The 21,451-nt window shown below is 36.8% G+C and overlaps 1 protein-coding gene across 10 annotated transcripts in view; it reads right to left on the bottom strand.

The window, feature by feature from the left end:
* Positions 1-11,734: 11,734 nt before the first annotated feature.
* Positions 11,735-21,451, bottom strand: part of CSNK1G3 (casein kinase 1 gamma 3) — a 93,943-nt gene continuing 84,226 nt past the window's right edge. For 6 of the 10 annotated variants that reach the window (XM_036278832.1, XM_036278834.1, XM_036278837.1 and 3 more), the window contains 3 exons: positions 20,944-21,050; positions 20,385-20,408; positions 11,735-12,501 (listed from right to left, as the gene is read on the bottom strand). In XM_036278832.1, the coding sequence (XP_036134725.1) occupies positions 12,447-12,501; positions 20,385-20,408; positions 20,944-21,050 (186 nt within the window). In that variant the 3' untranslated portion in view covers positions 11,735-12,446. The remainder of the gene's footprint in view (positions 12,502-20,384; positions 20,409-20,943; positions 21,051-21,451) is intronic. The other 4 variants (XM_036278835.1, XM_036278836.1, XM_036278839.1 and 1 more) reach the window with 1 other exon arrangement.

The raw sequence follows: 21,451 nt of genomic DNA, 5'->3' as shown, positions 1-21,451 counted from the left end.
GCAGGTGGAGGTTTACTGGACAAATTTACAAAACTGAAAATGTGAAAGGATTAAAGTCAAGATTTATACTTTATGTTATTCAATAGCAGGTATTTTGTGGAAAATACTTGACTGTCATCTTATTGAACTAGTTAGTAAAGTCAATAGTGAATTTCATTTACTCTTGTGGTCTTATCCATCATCGCCTCCATTAAGCTTTATCAGAATAGAAACTAAATACCCAGACTTGCCCAGCTACACAGCAGTTTGATGGCAGCAAGACTGATTTTTTTCTGAATGAGATCACACTCACCTTTTATTAATGAAAACAGAATGGCTTTGGATATTAGCTTCTGCTGCACAGTTGATGTTTCTTATTTCTTAATACAGTCAACATAAAATTGTAAGGCAAAACAACACTTATGTGAAACTTCTGCTGCAACAAAGCCATGATGATGACAACTAATGCTGTTCACATCACAAATGATGTCAGGCTGCTCCATATACTTCCCATGCAGGCAAGTTAAAACAAGCAATAAGATCTCCATTCTCCATGCAAACTTGCAGTGGATATATTTTGCAAACTCAACTATAGTTCCAGCTGTATTTTTGGATCTCAATGCAAGTGCAAAAGAAACTTCCATATTTCAAAATCTGATCATACAATTGAGGAGCATCTAATGATCCTTCGAGAGGAAATGTTTAATCAGCAATGGAATGATATGCCAAAAGGCAAATATCTCATGGAATTCCATAACTACCTTACAAATTTATATGCTCAATTAAAATCATAAACTAAGGATTGGTAACAATATTTAGTAGTATCTGTGTAAAGATATTTTCAGAGATGAAATACATAAAATCGTATCACAGATCAGCAAAACAGACACATTTGCCATTGGTTTTGAAATCCAATTAGGTGAAGCATTATCCCCTCAAAATAATTCAATTATTATCAGTAGACCTGTATTACAAAAAAACATGTGTTCATATGTATTTTAAATTTTATCAGTTCAAAATTAGTGGGAATTTGTTTTCTTTCTCATTACACAAGTATATAAAAGTCTCAATTTTGCCTCTGGCCCACAGTCTCAACTTTACCAAAAAAGATTTGCCAACCCCAAGTCTAGAGCAGTACAGTAGTGCTTTTCCATTTAAGTAAAATCACAGTATGGTAAACATCCCTAAAAACAATCATTCTTTCTAACAAAGCCATTTTAATGATTTTCTATACGTAGTCTTTTCTTTGGCTATAATCCATGTAGTCTTATGAAGTAAGTTTCCTAAGAAAATGACAAGTGGCTCTGTATTAGAGCTGGGTAGAGAAGAAACTAGCTATCCTGGACATCAGCAAAGTCTCACAATTCAATTCATTTCTACTCTAGTAAAAAAATTAACTTTTAGCCCTGGCCGGTTTGGCTCGGCGGTTAGAGCGTCCACCTGCAGTCCGGAGAGACCCGGGTTCGGTTCCCGCTAAGGGCATGTACCTCGGTTGCAGTTTGTCCCCGGCCCTGGTTGGTCGTGCGGGTGGCAGCCACTCGATGTGTCCCTTTCACATCGATGTTTCCCTCTCTCTCTCTTCCTCTCTCTCCCTCCCACTCTGTCTGTACAAAAGATGGAAAAATGTCCTCGGGTGAGGATAAAAAAGAAAAATTAGCTTTGACTTCTACCAATCCAATTCTATCACAAAATCCTTGAAAAACTAAACAAAAACACATCAATTACTTATGACCCTCATTTTTACCTGAATCCAAAACATTTTTCAAATGTACTCATTCAGTATAATTGATTTCTAATAATATATTCAGATTAAGTCTCAATAATAATGATGATAATAATAATAATTCCTAATTTAAAACAATTAGGTTTGCCACAATATTTTATTTTGTTTTCCTCATCATGATAGTGGATATCTATTGATTTTGCCTGTTTAGTATCCATTCTTACCTTCTGATAATAATGCTCTTATTTCCTTTTGGGTAATACTCTTTCCACCTCATTTCTCAGTCCAATGTGCCCACTCGAGGTGGGAGAACAGCGTTCCTTTGGCCACAGTAATGGATTCAGGAGTGGGCATGTGAGCCAACAAAGAAATAAATGCTATTCTTAGAATTTCACTGCAGCTGTTGAAATTGCCCCTTGTTTTTGGCTGGAGAGAAGTCTGAAGCTGCGGGGTGGCTACTTTACCATCACACATGAAAAATCTTCCTGACAATGAAAATAGCAGGGTAGAAAGCAAAATGGAGAAAGATAAACAGATTCCTGACTTTGCACCAAAACTTTCCAGCTAACTGTGTTATTGCATTAGCCAAGTCTGGTTTCTATCACTTGGAATCCAAAGGGTGCTCACTAATGCAACTATGCAATCATTCAGATTTAACCCCAATCTTAAATCAGATTTTTCTAGACAGCGTCTTTTAACCATTACATTTCATCTCCAGGTCTTTCCATTTTTCCCGAATGCTGGTGCTTAGAGCATGTTGCTTTGCCTTATCTTACCTGTAGCATCTTTCAGTTAACAGAGCACCACTAATACCACTTTGTGAAACCCCTAAAAGAACCTAGAACAAGGATTAACTGTGAAGTACTGTCACAGATATATGCTCTCAATCTGTGATGATAGTTATTCACTTAAAGTTGGATTAATAAAATTATTTCTGTGAACACAATAGTATAATTTCCATCTTTAAAAGGAGTAAAATGAGATTCTAAAATGGCAGCAGAATGAATGAAAGCCACACAGACCATCTCCCAGAACCAAACTGAAATTACAACTAAAATAAAGACAAATCATCAGAAAAACAACAACAACAATAGAAAAGCAGCTGGAGAGAACCCATATAACCAGAGATGGAAAGAGGACACCAAATTGAGTATGACAGGAACTGCGGGGACGCGAGAGGGCATACTGGGAGCCCATGGACAGCAGCTGTTTTAGCTGTGAGCAGTTACCTCGGGGTTAAAATCCCAAGCCAGATCCACAGTGTGGAGGATGGGGACAGAACACTAAATTAGCTACAGCCACTTACCTTGGGTTCTGGCAGAGGGAGGGCAAACTGGACTGGAACTGTGTGGAGAGACTTGGGAGTTTGGAGAGCTGGGAGGGCACTGGGAGTTTTTTACTGAATCACACCCCCTCATAGGGCAGAAGCCATCTTACTCAAAGAGTGCTTTCCCAGAGCCCTGGGGAGAAGCAACAGCCCCTCCCTCAGGAACTTAACACCACCGGGCCAGGCAAGAGAAATGCAAATTGAGGCTAATTAACAGCTAGAGATGGCCAGCAAGCATCTTCCCCACCCGCTGGAAATCCTCTTACCTTGAACACCTGAGGAATTTCTTTCATTTAGCTGAAGGCTACAAACCAAGGCTCATCAAGTAACAGAAACTAATAGCTAGCAGGCAAGAGCTAGAGGAAAACTGAACCTTTCACTGGCCTGCAAATCTACACAGGAAAGTAAGACATGACAGTGGTTTTTAATGTGGGTCCTCCCACACTCCTACAAACACAGTAGAGGGAACCACAATCAGTGGAACACAAACACCCATAGGGAAAACTTGGCAGGCTCCAAAACTCACTGAGAAGGCCAAAATAGTAAACAAAGAAACAAATCCCAAATGAAAGAACAAGAGAATTTTACAGAAGATGAGATAATTGAAATGCAGTTTGACAAGTTATCAGAGGTAGAGTTCAGAGTAATAATAATGAGGAAGCTCAACAGCATGAGTAAAGATACAGAAACACTGAAAATCAACCAACTGGAAATGAAAAACTACCAAAATGAAATGAGGATGACATAGCAGAAATAAAGAACACACTGCAAGGAATAACCAGCAGAGTAGAGGAAGCCAAGGATCAGTTCAGTGAATTAGAAGACAGGGTAGAAAAAAAATCACCCAATCAGAAAACCAAAAAATATATATATATATATATAAAACAGGAAGACAGCGTAAGAGAACTGTGGGACAATATGAAACATAACACCCACATCATAGGAGTTCCAGAAGAAGAAGAAAATGAGCAAGGGTTAGAGAATATATTTGAAGAACTAGTGACAGAAAATTTCTCTAACTTGGTGAATAAAAAGGCATACAAGTTCAAGAAGCACAGAAAGCCCCAAGTAAAAAAGAATCCAAACAGGCCCATACCAAGACACATAATAATTAAAATGCCAACAATTAAAGACAAAGAGAGAATCCTAAAGGCAGCAAAAGATAAGCAACAGGTTATCTACAAAGGAACTCCCATAAGACTATCAGCTGACTTCTCAACAGAAACACTACAGGCTAGAAGGGAATGGCATAAAGTAATCAACATAATAAAAAACAAGGATCTGAGTGCAAGACTACTCTATCCAGCAAGGTTATTATTCAAAATAGAAAGTGAAATAAAGAGCCCTGGCTGGTTTGGCTCAGCGGTTGGAGCGTCAGCCTGCGGTCCGGAGAGACCCGGGTTCGGTTCCCGCTAAGGGCACGTACCTCGGTTGCAGTTTGTCCCCGGCCCTGGTTGGTCGTGTGGGTGGCAGCCACTCGATGTGTCCCTTCACATCGATGTTTCTCTCTCTCTCTCTTCCTCTCTCTCCCTCCCGCTCTATCTGAACAAAAAATGGAAAAATGTCCTCGGGTGAGGATAAAACAAAACAAACAAACAAACAAAAAAAGAAAGTGAAATAAAGAGCTTCACAGACAAAACAAAAAGGCTAAGGGAATATATTAGCACCAAACCAGCACTGCAAGAAATATTAAAAGGACTGCTGTAATTAGTAGAAGAAACAGAAAGAAAACATTAGCCACAATATGCAAAAAAAAAATGGCAATAAATAAGTACATATCAATAATAACCTTAAATGTAAATGGATCAAATACTCCAATCAAAAGACATAGAGTAGCTGATTAGATAAGAAAGCATGACTCATTCATATGTGTGTGTGTGTGTGTGTGCGCGCGCAAATATATATATATGTTGTTTACAAGAGACCCACTTCATAATAAAAGCCTCACATAGGTTGAAAGTGAAGGATGGAAAATAATCTTCCAAGCAAACGGAAAGAAAAAAAGAGCAGAGGTAGCAATACTCATATCCGATAAAACAGACTTCAAAAGGAAGGCCATAACTACAGACAAAGAAGGCCAGTACATAATATTGAAAGGATCTAGCCAACAGGAAGATATAACCTTGGTAAACACATATGCACCAATATAGGAGCAGCAAAATACATTAAAAAACTTCTGGAGGACTTCAAAGGAGAAATCGACAGCAATAAAATCATAGCAGGGGACTTCAACACCCTGCTGACATCACTGGATAGATTCTCTAGACAAAAAATGAGCAAGGAAACAGAGATTCTAAATGATGCACTAGATCAAGTGGATTTGATAGATATCCACAGAGAATTACACCCCCAAACTGCAAAATTCACATTCGTCTCGAGTGCGTATGGGACATTCTCAAACACAGACCACAGGTTAGGACACAAACTAAGTCTCTACAAGCTCAAGAAGACTGAAACCATATCAAGCATCTTCTCAGATCACAATGGCATGAAACTAGATCAATTACAATAAAAACACTCAAATGCATTCAAACATATGGAGGCTAACTAGCATGTTATTAAACAACAAATGGGTTACCAAGAAGACCAAGGAAGAAATTAAAAACTTCCTGAAAACCAATGAAAATGAACACAAAACAACACAAAATCTATGGGACGCAGTAAAAGCAGTCCTGAGAAGGAAGTTCATAGCACTACAGGCCTACCTCAAGAAACAAGAACAATTTCTAATTGACTATCTAACCTCACAACTTAAAAGAACTAGAAAGTAAACAAAAAGAAAAACTCAGAGCAAATAGAAGGAAAGAAATAGTAAAGGTCAGAGCAGAAATAAATGACATAGAGACCAAAAAAACAATTCAAAGGATCAATGAAACAAAGAGCTGGTTTTCGAAAAGAATAACAAGACTGATAGACCCTTGGCCAGACTCAAAAAGAAACAAAGAGAGAGGATCCAAATAAACAAAATCAGAAATGAAAGAGAAGTAACAACTGACACCACAGAAATACAAAGTACCGTTACAAAATACTATGAACAATTATGCCAACAAATTGGACAATCTAGGCAAAATGGACAAATTTCTAGAATCACGGTCTCCCAACATTGATCCAAGAAGAGATAGTATGCGTGAACAGACCAATGACAACTAAGGAAACTGAAGATGTAATCAAGAAACTCCCAGTAAACAAAAGCCTGGGCCTGGATGGCTTCACGGGGGAGTTTCTCCGAACATTCAAAGAAGAACTAACACCCATTCTCCTTAAACTATTCCAAGAAATTCAAGAAGGAAGACTTCCAAATTTGTTTTATGAGGCCAGCATAATTCTAATTCCAAAACCAGAAAAAGACACTACAAAGAAAGAAAACTACAGGCCAATATCCCTGATAAACAAAGATGCAAAAATCCAGAACAAAATACTTTAGCAAATCAGCTCCAGCAACACATTAAAAAAATTATTCACCAAAACCAACCAGAATTCATCCTAGGGATGCAAGGCAGGTACAATATTCACAAATCAATAAATGTGATACATGACATAAACAAAATCAAAGGTAAAAACCATATGATGAGCCCTGGCCAGTGTGGCTCAGCGGTTAGAGCAACCAACGGCCCGCGGACCAGTGGGTCATGAGTTCGATTTCGGTCAGTGTCTCAGTTGGGATTAGTCCCTGGCCCTGGCTGGGGTCATGTGGAAGGCAGCCACTTGATGTGTCGTACCTTTCACATCGATATCTCCACCACCCCCCCATTCTATCTGAACAAAAAAAATGGAAGAGTGTCCTCAGGTGAGGATAATAATAAAACAGAAAAACAAAAAAACGTATGATTATATCGACAGATGATGAAAAAGCATTTGACAAAATCCAGCACCCATTTCTGATAAAAACGCTCAGCAACGTGGGAATAGAAGGATCACAGCTCGACATAATAAAGGCCATACATAAAAACCTACAGCCAACATCATACTCAATGGGCAAAAACTAAAACCATTACTCTTAAAAACAGGAACAAGACAGGGACTCCCACTTTCACCACTGCTATTTAACACAGTACTAGAAGTCTTAGCCACAGGAATTAGACATGAAGAAAAAATTAAAAGGGATTCAAATTGGACAGGAGGCAGTGAAACTGCCATTATTTGCAGACGGCATATTTGTACATAGAAAACCCTAAAGACTCTATCAAAAATCTACTAGAGCTGCCCTGGCCTGTTTGGCTCAGTGGTTAGAACACAGGCCCGTGGACCAGAGAGTCCCAGGTTCAGTTCCCTCTAAGGGCACATACCTCTGTTGCAGTTTGTCCCCGGCCCCGGTTGTGGTCGTGTGGGTGGCAACTACTTGATGTCTCTCTCTCTCTCTCTTCCTCCCGCTCTGTCTGAAGATAAATGCAAAAATGTTTTCAGGTGAGGATTAAAAAAAAAAAAAATCTACTAGACCTGATAAATGAATTGGAAAAAGTAGCAGGATACAAAATTAACATCAAGAAATCGATGGCATTCTTATACACCAATAATGAACTCAAAGAGAAACTAAAAAAATAACCTATTTACCATTGTGGCAAAAAAATTAAGATACCTAGGAATAAACTAAACCAAAGCAGGACCTAGTCACAGAAAACTACAGGACATTGAAAAAAAGAAATATAGTAAGATATAAAGAAGTAGAAGCATATACCTTGTATATGGATTGGAAGATTTAACATCATTAAAATGTCTATACTACACAAAGCAATCTATAGATTCAGTGCAATCCCCATTAAAATGCCAATGAACTAGAACAACTATTCCAAAAATGTATATGGAACTAAAAGACCCCACATAGCCACAACAATCTTGAAAAAGAAGAACAAAGTAGGAGGGATCACAATACTGGATATCAGGTTATACTACAAAGCCACTGTAATCAAAATAGCCTGGTAGCGGCACAAGAACAGGCATATAGAACAATGGAACAAAACAGAGAACCCAGAAATTGACCCAAGACATTATTCTCAATTAGTATTTGACAAAGGTGGCAAGAGCAGACAATGGAGTAAAGACAGCCTCTTTAACAAATGGTGTTGGGAAAATTAGACAGCTACATGAAAAAAATGAAACTAGACCACCAACTTACACCCTACACAAGAATAAACTCAAAATGGATAAAAGACTTAAACGTGACTCATGAATCCATAAAAATCCTAGAAGAAAAAGTAGGCAACAAATTTTCAGACATCACAGGCAGCAGAATTTTCACTGATACAATGCCTAAGGCAAGAGCGACAAAGGAAAAAATGAACACATGGGACTACATCAAACTAAAAAGCTTCTGCACAGCAATAGAAACAACCATCAAAATGGAAAGGGAACTCACTGTGTGGGAGAACACAATTGCTAACAATGCATCAGATAAAGGGTTAATTTCCAAAACATATAGAGTACTCATACAACTCAACTAAAGGAAGACAAAGAACCCAATTAAAAAATGGGCAGAGGACCGAAATAGACACCTCTCCAAACAGGACATACAAATGGCTAAGACACATGAAAACAATGCTCAACATCACTAATCATCAGAGAGATGCAAATTAAAACGACTATGAGGTATCACTTCACACCTACCAGAATGGCTGTCATCAACAAATCATTAAAGTGCTGGCGAGGGTGTGGAGAAAAGGGGACTCTGGCGCACTGCTGGTGGGAATGCAGACTGGTGCAGCCACTATAGAAAACATTATGGTGTTTCCTCAGAAAATTAAAAACTAAACTGCAATTTGACCCTGTGATCCCACTTCTAGGAATACATCCTAAGAAGCTTGAAACACCAATCAGAAAGAATATACGTACCCCTGTGTTCATAGCAGCACTATTTATAATTGCTAAGATCTGGAAACAGCCCAAGTATCCATCAATAGATGAGTGGATAAAAAGCTGTGGTAGTCCGGCCGGTGTGGCTCTCAATGCTTGAGCATCCACCCATGCATCAAGAGGTCGCCAGTTCGATTCCTGGTCAGGACACATGCCCAGATTGTGGGCCCAATCCTCAGTGGGGGGCATGCAGGAGGCAGCCAATCAATGTTCTCTCTCATCAATGTTTCTATCTTTCTCTCCCTCTCACTTCCTCTCTAAAAAGAATAAAGAAAAAAAATTAAAAAAAAAAATCTATGTTAAAAAAAAAAAAGCTGTGATACATATACACAATGAAATACTATGCAGCTGTAAGAGAGATCTCTTATACTTTAGACAACATGGAGGGACCTGGAGAGTATTATGCTAAGCGTAATAAGCCACTCAGAGAAAGACAAATACCACGTGATCTCACTTATTTGCGGAATATTGTGAACTAAATAGCAAAATAGACCCAGAGACATAGAAAGGCTCCTCAGACAAACCTCAGAGGGGAGCGGGGGTGGAAGGTAAGATAAACCAAAGAACTTCTATGCATATATGCATAACCAAAGGACATGGACAACAATGCTGGGGGGTTGGGGGATCAGGTGGAGGATGTCTGGGGTTGGAGAAGGAGGAACATCTGTAACAAAAATAAATAAATTTTAAAAATGAATAAAAAACTTTAAAAAAGGAATAAATGATTCTGTTTATTTTTCTTGGTTTATTAGTGGCATTTGCTTTAATTAATTGCTCCACTAATTAGTTCAAAGAAGTGTAAAAAATATTTTTTTAACTTTCATTAAAGAAAGTTTAGATACTTCCTGGTATGTGCTCTTTAGAGGGGGACCCAACAAAGCAAACCAAAAATAAAAGCATATTCCTATAGCTCTGTTTTTCCCATATACTAAACTCAATGAACTGGATTTTAAAAATTCCTATCTCAAATTAGTGAGTAGCATTATTTTACCCATGATTAGAGGAAAGGGTTAAGAGCAAGTTTAAAAAAAAACTACCTTTATTTTTTATTTCTTTTTCAGTTACATACTTTTAAACAGGGATGTGTTTCATTATTCAGACATTCAGGCAATGTTGACTTCATTAATGTTGACAGAAAAGCATAAAAATGCAAAACTTTGTTGGCTTAACCTGAACATACCTGCATTACCTATTATTGACCAGTTTGTGTTGCCAAAAGATTTATTCCTTGGCATTAAAATGGAGCACTTAAAAATATTGCTAAAAAGCAAATGTCTACATACTGGTCTTTGCAGCAAATAAGGGTATTCATACTTTTAAAATATCTTAAGTCCATAATTGGATTAATATACACACCTTCTTATGTATAAGGAGTTCAGATCATATAAACACTGTACAGTCCAAAATCCCTACCGAGAATAAAACTAAATAGGCTTATGATAAGAAATACAGATATCGCATGTATTTACAAATATCATAGACACACATATTTGGTCAAATACTGTAAAGAAAGAAGTGGTTTCACATTATAATGGCCAAAACATCCATCTACCTTGTTCAAAGCAAACAAAAATAACTCAGTATGTGACTCCTGCAGTTTATGACGTCATGATAGTATACAAATAGGATGGAAATTGTTGACCAAATTATACAGCAAATGTTTTCTAGGCTGAGTGTAGGTCTGTAAAGTAAAGAACTTAAAAAGATCATTCATAGGATTCAGAGCAACAATGATAAACAATGTCCAGATATGCAATATTCATATGGGTGCCTAATTCATCAAAAACAACGCATTGAACTTTTGGCTAATAAGAAAAATAAATTACAAAGTACAATTAAATCCCTGTAAATGCAATAATGAAGTCAAAAATGTAGATTTATTTACTTTACTTACACATTTTAAATGTTACCTTGAGACAATAAAAATAAATAAGCATGCCTGGAGGCACGCACTTAAAGACACAGAAGGGGCTGCAAGGAAGGAGTAAGTAACAACTTTATAAATGAAAGATGAATATGAGATTTGAACAACATTAATTCTTTCTAGCCAGTCTTTTTGTTTTAACTCTTCTTGAAAATTCTGGCTGGAAGGATGTGACAAAAGAACACCTGTCTTTATGGCTTAAAACAAAGCGCACTTGAACAATGGAATGAGTTTCCTTTTACACAACCGTAACTGTTCATCAGCAGGCACTTCAAAAGACCATGGAGGCAAAGCACCTGACCCCTCCTCTCCAAAACAGTTTTCAATCATCAAAATTATGCTAACAAGTCAGAAAATTCCAGAGAACCAGCAAAGTTGAAATCAAGAGACTAATGTGTACAGAGGGCAATAAAGTGACCCAGTTTTTATTGCTGGGAATCTTTTTTTTTTTTTTTAATAAAAGAGCATATAATTAAACAGACACCATTGAGTGGCACATCTGAAGTTTTCTGCTTAGGGGAGAATGTAATCATTCAGCAGTGGGTTTCAATGGGATCTCTTCTGACTTCAGCCTATACATTGCAATGAGATTCACATTTATTTCTTCTCCTTAGTGTATTTAAAAAACAAAAACAAAAACAAAACTCCCACATATCTCATTTCTCAAAATATTCATCTCTTGCTGTCTCACATACATTATCTGGAAGCATAAAGTTACATTTTACAAATATTTTGCATTTTTTTAAATAAGTGCTTTTGCCACTCCAGCAATGCTGTTCTTCACATGGTGGTGCAAAAACAGCAGAGCTCAGCCCTGGCTGGGAGCTCAGCTGGACAGAACCAAGGTTGTGGGTTCAATCCCCAGGCAGGGAACATACAAGAATCAACCAATGAATGCATAAATAAGTAGAACAATAAATCGATGTTTCTCTCTCTCTCTCCGTTCTCTCTCTCTCAAAACAATAAATTAAAATTAAAAAAAGAAAAGCAGAGCTCATATTAACCACATTACTTGTGATTCATTTTCCCACTACCATCTGCCAAACCCACAGAGTTTTCTCCTCAGTACCTCTGGGCAGTGACTGTACCATGATTTCAGAGAGAATGTTAACGTGACTCATGAATAGCAGTACCATCAGTAATACTGATACCAATGCAGATGTCACACCAAAATTGAACTTCTCAAGGATTAACTTCTTTAAATATTTGGGCAACTCTGTTTCCTCTGTTGCACTGTCCACTGGGGAGAAAATTCCCATTTGATTATGCTCTTACAGAAGTTATAAAAACCAGATTAGGTCTGTAACTGGTTGACATTTAAGATACTGTACTGCCTTCTATGACAGGAGGAGAGTCTCTGAACAATGTTCTATAGAACTGTTTTTATCAAGACTACCTCATTGGTCCATTCCATTCACTCATGGGCAAAGCACTCATGTTTTGACAAAACTTTAAAGCTTCCATAAAAGTTAAATTAGAAAAAAATATGAATGTAAGACAACCGCAAAATGAAGTATGAAGGTATGACATTTTTGTTTCTAAGAGTGAGTCCTTGAAAATGTATGTGGTCACTACAGAGATGATTTCCATCACAGGACAGAAGGTGAACACAGAAGTAACTCCCCATGATCTGTCTGTGTCCAGAGTCATTTGTGGCGCTGTATGGTTTTCCTTTTCCTTCGTTTGAAAAAACAGCAGCACCTGCAGATGGAGGGAAACACTTCCTTTATTATAAGAGTACTAAAATGCCACAACGTAAAGCTGACTCTATCGTATTAAATTAAATGGTCATAAAAAGCAACAGGCTAGTGCAAGGTAAACAGTGAACATGCCAGTGAAGCATAAATATTAGTGAAACTATGGCAGAGTTATTGCAATTGTTTTATCAATGTGCCTTTTAGAAATAGCAAGATGTTCTGAGCAACATTAAAAGGAGTCACTAAACTAAGAAGGCTCTGCACAAAAGACCAGTGGAGAAACTAGAGAAACTATGGGGCTCTGAATCCTAACTGGTGCACCATGTTACTACTTTGGATAGTCATAATCTCCAGCATGGCATGCTTTTATAAAATTCATTTTATGGATTCTCTCCCTTTCTTCCTGATATTTATATATGATTGTTGAAGCCACTGTTAGAAAAGTAATAATGATCCTAATATTGGGGATTTTGTTTTCACTAAGAATTCGTTTCTATTCCAAAAATAAAAAGAGAAATCCCAAATACACTCTTCAGCAAACATTTTCCACCATGTTTACAAACTGGAAAAGAGAAAACACACAAAGCAGAATGAGAATATCAAGACTGGCACTTTTTCATTCTTTAGGGGTTAAAAGGTCAAGTTTATCATAAGTTATTTTAATTAGGGTAAAAAGTATAATTGACATTTAAAATAGCATAATCAAAGTGATTCAGTTTTGTATTTTAAAACTGATTCAGTTTTGTAGTCCAAGAAGGAAACATCGTACTGTTTTTTATTCCTAGGTGAAAAAATTCTAGAGATGATCCCCGAGAGAACTATTTTCTCATGGTAAATTCTCATAGTCATGAGAAGTAAAACACATACAACACTGTAGAACAACACTGAGGCTGGTACGAATCAAAAATTCATGAGAATGAGAACTACTGACCAGCAATCAACAACAACAACAAATATATATATTTTTTCAAATAAAGATCTGGCTTTCCCTCTCCCACTCTTAAAAAACATTCAGTCTATCCAATCTATCAGAATATAAAGATGACAGGCACCACATAAAAAGGGGCTTCTTTTGTTTCCCCACTGAAGTTGTGTGTATGTATGTGCATGTGTGTGTCAATGTATAAATCATATTGTAATAAAAGAAAGACAATTATATACATGATGAATCCATCAACAAAATGCTGCCAATTTAAAGTCTCATGATGGTGACTTTATAAAGATATTCCTGTAATTCTTACCAGCCCATCTTCCTAAAAGGATATTAACTCAACATTTTCAAGCCATGCATAATAGACACTGTGCAGGTTCACATGCCCTACTTGGCAAAAGATTATGGAAGATGAAATAATTGCTAGATATTTATATCTTTTGGTGAAATAAATGGAAATGGAAATCCACCTATCCAGCTAAATTTCACAATTTCTCTACCCACATTACCAAATTAATTTCAGACCCTTTACTGTGATTTATGCTATGATTATAAAACCACTGTGGGGCATTTAAAATCAAATCACACAACTGCATTTTTTAAGTGCACTCCAACAGCATGTGATGACGAGACCATAAAATGTAATTCAAAACTGTATATATCACCTGATAAAGATTCAACTAAGAAATATGTGCAGTTATCAATCATTATGGATTTTACTTTTATTGAGGTGACTATCAGAAATAATAGAAATAAATTACCCAATCAAGGGCTTTAAATAAAAAGAGTTTCCAGCCCTGGCCGGTTTGGCTCAGCAGTTAGAGCGTCAGCCTGCGGTCCGCAGAGACCCGGGTTCGGTTCCCGCTAAGGGCATGTACCTCAATTGCAGTTTGTCCCCGGCCCTGGTTGGGTTGTGTGGGTGGCAACCACTCGATGTGTCCCTTTCACATCGATGTTTCTCTCTCTCTCTCTCTCTCTCTCTCTCTCTCTCTCTCTCTCTCCCCCTCTTTCTCTCCCTCTCTCTCTCCCACTCTATCTGAACAAAAAATAGAAAAATGTCCTCGGGTGAAGATTAAAAAAAAAAAACTTAAAAGAGTCAGAACATGTCTGTACTGTAAAAAACAAAATATCAAAAAAATTGGTATTTAGAAGAAACAGACCAAATATTTAGGATGTTAAATTAAAGAATATGGCCCTATTTCAATGGAAACTTATTGTTTAATATAAAGTCTACCAATAATATTCACTGTTCCTAAATACAGTCACTTGACTATTCAAATTCCAAAATGCATTCTTTTAAAATTTTTCTACTGAAAAAGTGCTTTAAGGTACATACAAGCTTTTTGGAATGGGAAATTTAAAATAATATATGCTGTGATGAACAAGTCCAAATCCCAGATTTTTCATACTTGTATTAGCAATTCTCCTTGCCTGCTTTATTTTGCCAGCACCATTAATCTCTTTTCAATTCTGACAGTTGAGTTCCTCCTACGTCTTAGGTATCCTTTCCTTCAACTGTATAAGTATTATTGATCAAGAAAAACCACTACCAAAATTTATTTCAGACAAAATAAAATTTTCAAATGAATTATAATTGTTCAAGGATTTTAAATTCAAATGCAATCTAAAGAAGACATCTATTTTTCAGAAATAAATCCCACTAGAGGACACCCTTGACAGAGATTTGCAAAGTTGGTATGCTATTAAACTGACTACCACCAGAGGGCAGCATTGCTTTATGCAATATGAACATATCCAAAAAGAAACAAAGAGATGCTCTCAAGATATGATATACTTACAGAAGAAGAAAATTGATCTTTAAACTTGTGGCTGATTTCTTAAAGAAATTACCAAAACAGCTGATTTATAGTCTTGGTGATTAAGAAGTTAGGTACCATCTCAATGATCTCCTGTCCCTGAGCACTCAACCTAAAACATGCTGCTCCCTTACCACTACTCTGACAAATGACTCTTTTATTTTCCTCTCAGTATTTAATAACCTAAATTTATTTTATGTACTTATTTATTAAATAGAATGTAAGCTTCATATAATCTTGCTCATTGATACATCTCACAAATGGGCACAAAGTTGTTACTTATTAAATATTACTGAATAAATAAAGGATTTGCCTCATAAACGCAACTCCTAGAGGAAGAAACTAGTAAAGATTCTGCAACATGTTCTACAATCAGAGATTTTAGCCATGGGCCATGTACCATTAGTGAAAGCTCACAAAATGCAGAGTTTAGTGCCTGAGGAAGCTTCTGGGGGGAAAAATGGCTTGCACACATTCTTAACGGAGTCTGACTCTCAGGAAGCACTGCTGTCTAGATGCAGCTGCTAGGTCTCCACTCCCCTGGGGCCTTGGCCTGGGCGCTGGGAACTGAACACTGGAGATACTGAGTGCACACAGGCCGCCAATTTATGAGTATAGGCAAATGAATAAAAAAAGACAATGTTATTTAACACTTGGTACAGTTGAAAGGGAAAAAAGTTATTGTTAATAATAACTAGAAATTATAGCATAGTTTCTAGGAATTAGCACATACATTAGTTCTCACAGATAATGTGAGCAAGCTATTTTTATCAATAAATTCATTACCTGGTCTTAGAAAATTATTCAGATCTTTAAAATGTTAAAATATATTTTCTATCCTTGCTGCTCTTTTTCTTGGTTCTTTCTTGATTATTCCTTATGTAGTTCCAGGAAGCCAATTGTTCTCGTAAGTCAGGCTGTACTTCCGACATGATCATTTGGTAGCTAGTCTAAAAGCTTTGACGTCCCATCTCTACTCTTAAATCCTTTGGAAATAAATGTTAAGTCCTGCTCCTGAAGAATTCTAAGGTTGTTGCTTTAAATATTGTTTAAGTAGGAAACAAGAAGCTAAATTTTAGGATCAAAGTCCTAAAATTTGTAGAAATCATCCTGGTAAGGGCAAAGGCTTGGCCACTGACATGACACCACCATTTCCTCTTCAGTCACTGCCTTTTTCTTCATCTAGATTGTGGGTTGTTTTCTTAGATTATGTCATACTCTTCTTTCTCACAAATCTACCCAGAAACTGAAGAACGTTTTTCTGTTCAGATCTGAAGTTCTTATCTGTCCCTTCTACAGTGACTCACTGGCTCATCCTTTGGTTGAGAGACTGCTGGTAACCTGCCAGACCCTCCCCAGTGATGGCACAGAACCTAGCCTCTCCTCATCCAAGCTGATGAGTATGCAGAAAATACCTTTTATGACATCTCACTGTTAATTCTTTGATAAAGGTCTTTTCCCTTAAAATGTATACCTGGTATGTAATTTTATCTCTCTCGATCTCTTGATTTTAAAAATGAAGAACTGTTCAGTTAACCAAGAAGAGTTTAGATCAGAGAGCAAGACCACCCACAGAACTATTGAACCAGGAACCTGCACACCCATCCTCCCTTCAACATCTTCCGTTCCATCCACATGCAATCAGTCTAGACTTTCACGTCTGAAATGACTTTCAAAATGTTCCCATCCTCTTATGCTTGCTTGTTGAGAACTGTCTGTCTCTACCATTGCTAAGAGCCTTTTAAATGACTTCCCAGTCTGTCTCCCCTCTTTCCAATCTGCATCCAAAGTTCCCCCATCAAAAATACAGGGTAGGGCCACAGTAGGTTTATAGTTGTGTGTATGCAAAGCAGAGTTCATTCCTGTCTTATTATCATCTCTTTATTACTCTACTATTTTCAATAGGAACAGCTGTAAAGCTACTTTCGCCCCACCTGTATGGCCACGCCTTTCCTCTTACGTCTCAGCAATGTTCTACACTGTCTATGGCATTAAGTCCACACAGCTCCTAAATTTGGTTCCAACCTATTTCCATTCTCCTCTCGGTCTCGTCATCCGTTAGGCTTCCTTTCCGGGCAGCCTGCACTGTGCAAGGAAGAAAGGAAGTTCTTTTGCAATTTGATGAATCCCAGCAAGTGACGTTAAGTCTCAAAACTGTTGCCAAATTAATTTCCTAAGGTTCAATCTGATTATACCATTTCTTGGCTTAAAACACACAGCTTTCATTCTTGTTCTGAGAAAGATAATGTTCAATTAATGGGATAAGCTGAGAGAGATTGCTGCCAATCACAGGCGAGAAGAAAGGGAAGATGGAAACACATTGTGAGAGAATTCTAAGCAGGCTCCTAGCTACCTATAAACTGGTGGAAGGGAGAAGAGAAGCATAAGATACAATTTAGAAAAAGAAATCATTATCACATTTCTTAATCACAGACTAAAAGAATATGAGGAATGCAATAGTAAACTTGTAGGAATGTAAGAATAACCCTGATGAAAGGAAAACAAAATTTTGTGTTAGGTTTTCAACTAGTAAAGAGTGAGGAAAGTTTCGAAGCATCACTAAAATCATGGATTGTTATCCATTTTTTTTAAAATGACTACTTTATTAAGAGATAATTCAAATATTATAAAATTCACCCTTTTAAAGTGTACATTTCAGTGGTTTTATACTGCAGTAATAAACACCACTATCTAACTTCAAAGCGTTTCCATCACCCTGTAAAGAAACCACACTGCCTATTAGCAGTCTCTCCTGCCCTCCTCTCCCCTGCCTAGGCAACTACTGTCTACTTCTGTCTCTAGACAGTTGCCTATTCTGGATATCTCATACAAATGGAATTATATAATATGTGGTCTTTGTGTCTACTTCTTTCACTTAGCATGTTTTCAATTTCATTTTTTATCCTGTTAATAGTCCATTGTACGAATACACCACATTATTTATAGTCAATTATTTAGTAATAATATACTGAGGCATACTGTTTTAGGCATGGGGATTCTAAAGGTTAAAAAAGGCCTTGTTTTCAAGAAATTCAAGAAGTTTCCAGAAGTGGGAAAGTGATCAAGAGTAATATATCGACGTCAGAATAGAACAGAATATCGGCTTCAGAAGGGAAAATGGAGCTAGGACAGATAGGCAGGGGCTGGACTAGGAAAGGCATGAAGAGCCGTGGTCCCAGGCCAGGCATCTGGACGTGATGCTCCAAGCACCAGGGGACCTTTCCTTCAGCAATAACCTTCCCATCATTTACCTCCTTTCTCTCATCTTCTAATCTATGTAAAGAAACCCAAATCCATAAAAATAAACACACACCTACACCCATCTCAACTAAATAAATTACTGTCATTCTTCAAAGCCCCCTCCATAAAGCATTCTCTGTTCACCCTGTCAGTAAGTAATCTTTCTCTTTATACCTTTTTCATAGTATTTAATCATATACTGATATATGCTAATACAACTGCAATCTTCCCAACTAGTGTGTACTCCATCTATTTAAGGGAAAGGGTGGCATCAGATATTTCTGAAACCCCAGCAGTGTAATTACTGAATGAATAAATGGGAAAATAAAATGGATTTGGTTGAAAGCAAGAATCTAGTAGGATGTGAACACGGAGCAGCTGGTTTTCAGTGAAGAACTGTGAGTATGAAAGTAAAAATATGGGACAAGGACAGAAGAAGCACAGCCTGGGAAGAGCACAGATGAGAAAGGCCACAGGCAAGTGGAAGAGGAGAGATAAATCTGGGTGATAAAAATTACTGAGTACCTGCCATCTGCCAGACAAAATACCAGTGTTTTATCACATTTAACTTTCTCAAAGCTATGAGGTAGATATTATTAGCCTCATTTTACAGGGAAAAAAAAAAGCCTAAAGAAGGTAACAAAGTGGCAGAAGTAGGATTCTACAACCTGTCTCATTACAAAGGACACGTGCATTCTAATCTGACACCTACTTCTATGACAGTACTTAGGCCTGCACAAATGAGCATAAACTATTGTTTTCATTCTTGACATAAAAATGCACAAGATTGTAGTTGACTAATTATATCCTGCAATCCACTAAACCAAGTCATACTGTCAATGAGTCCCATAGTCAAAAGTGATTAAAATGGATACTTGATCATTGTTCTTTAAAAAGAAATATCCACAGCCCTGGCCAGTGTGGCTCAGTCGGTTGGGAACTGTCCCGTGCACCAAAGGATTGTGGGTTCAATGCCTGGTCAGGGCGCATGTCCAGGTTGTGAGCTTGATCCCTGGTGGGGGCGTGAAGGAGGAAGCCAATTAATGTTGTGCTCTCACGTCGATGTTTCTCTCCCTCTATTTCTAAAAAATCAATAAACTATTCTTTAAAAAAATATATCCACATAGATTTCCTCATCTTGTAGCCAGCAAAGAAGAATTATTTGGGGAATTATGTAAGGTTCGTGTTGAATATGAGAACTTTCCAAAATTTATTAATCTAAGCAACTTTCTTTATTCACTCCAAAGCTGACTCAAAAAACTGACCTGAAACTGAGAGAAGCATTTTATACACAGCAAAACAACTAAAGGCAAATGTCAGCAAGAGTTAAACTCAAAATTACTTTAACTAATAGAATATTATCTTTCATAACATCTGCAAGTAGCAGAAAATATTTAGATGAGAATTTTGCATAACACAACTATAGTTTATCATGAAATCATGTGTTAACAATGGCAATATTATTAGTTAGTAATGAAATACTGTTTTAGTGATACTATTGGGGTGGGGGTAAGGGGTTTGCTATGTGTATTTAATTGTCACAAACAGGAAAAAAGAAAGCTTATCTCAAAAGCCTGCCTTTCTATCTGAAACAGCTAGTAAAGCCTCTGTGCTACAAAACAAATACACAAGCACAAGCAGGGTGGGTGTATCTACTCAATTAAAAAGTGCCCCCAAATCTATATTACTTTAAGCAAAAGCTGCAGCAGGCAAAAGAGCTCCTCAAACAATTATTTCTTGCTTTTCAGAGCTAATGTAAATGATATCAAATACTTTTGAACAACTTTTACAAATTATAACATCTATGTAGAAAGGTATTGAAAAATCACAATACAGTGCTAAAAATCTTTGAAATTAGTCAGCGGAGCTATTTCTGCCTGCCTGCACTTGGGGACTCACCACATGTTCAACACTTTCTGGCAGCTACACACACAAAATACAAGGAGAAAAGAGAGAGAGAGAAAGAGAGAGAGAGAGAGAGAGAGATCATCAAAAACAGCCCACATTAAAATTATCACATTGTTTTTCATGCTTAATTTTTTCCCAAGCAGCATTCTTACAATTTACATTAACAAAAACTAAATTAAAAGTAATATTAATGCATGCAGCATACTATAAAATTAAAAATTATTTATTCTTATGCTTAAAGAAAAAAATGAAAATTGATAATATAGCAATAACTTTCATGCATTAACACTCCTAAAAATAAACAGCTAAAAATATGCTGTTTGTTCTAAACAAGAATTTGAGCATAGTTCTTAAATAACTATTTTGCATTATTAAAATATTTACTGAAATAACACTAATCTAAACTTAGTGATTAAAATAAACATACCACTTATCTTACATGCATCTATTCCTTGAAAAAAAGTTCCTGAAATAATTGTACATGACTATAAATGCAAACATGCATAGTTTAAGAACAAAAAGTTACTAAAACAAGAAAACAAATACATACTTGGTTTCATCCATCACTTCTACTTCCGTAGGGGCTGTGATGGGTGCATTTGAACGTCCTGCAGTAGGGTCATCTGTGTTTAACTCGCCATTTGTAGAACTTACAACCTGCAAAAACAAACAAACAAAAATTATATATATGCAAAATAATAGGTTATACGATGATAAACATAATTAAGCTTAAAATATTTAAATTAGAAAGTTAATATGAGGAACATAAAACAATATCTAGTTGTTCTTAACTGAACACTGTAATAGGTCTAGCTATTAAAGATCAAGGTAATTCAATATTTGCTTTTTAGCTTCCTTTTCATCTTGAAATGTCTGTCTTCTGTCTCCTTCTCTCTAATTTTTAAGGCTAACTCCTACATTTATCCCTCAATCACTTCCCTCTTCTGTGCTCACTCTTTTGGTACCTTGCTTTATCATGAATTATGTCCCTTGCAAACTTCAATATTGGTTCTTTCAATAAATCCTTCGTTTCAATGTAATCATGTTCAGGTCTCCCT

Source organism: Molossus molossus, unplaced genomic scaffold, assembly GCF_014108415.1.
Source record: "Molossus molossus isolate mMolMol1 unplaced genomic scaffold, mMolMol1.p scaffold_m16_p_3, whole genome shotgun sequence".
In the NCBI taxonomy this organism is placed as follows: Eukaryota; Metazoa; Chordata; class Mammalia; order Chiroptera; family Molossidae; genus Molossus; species Molossus molossus.
Note: the sequence above shows the minus strand (reverse complement) of the source record. Positions and strands in the feature narration are given on the sequence as shown.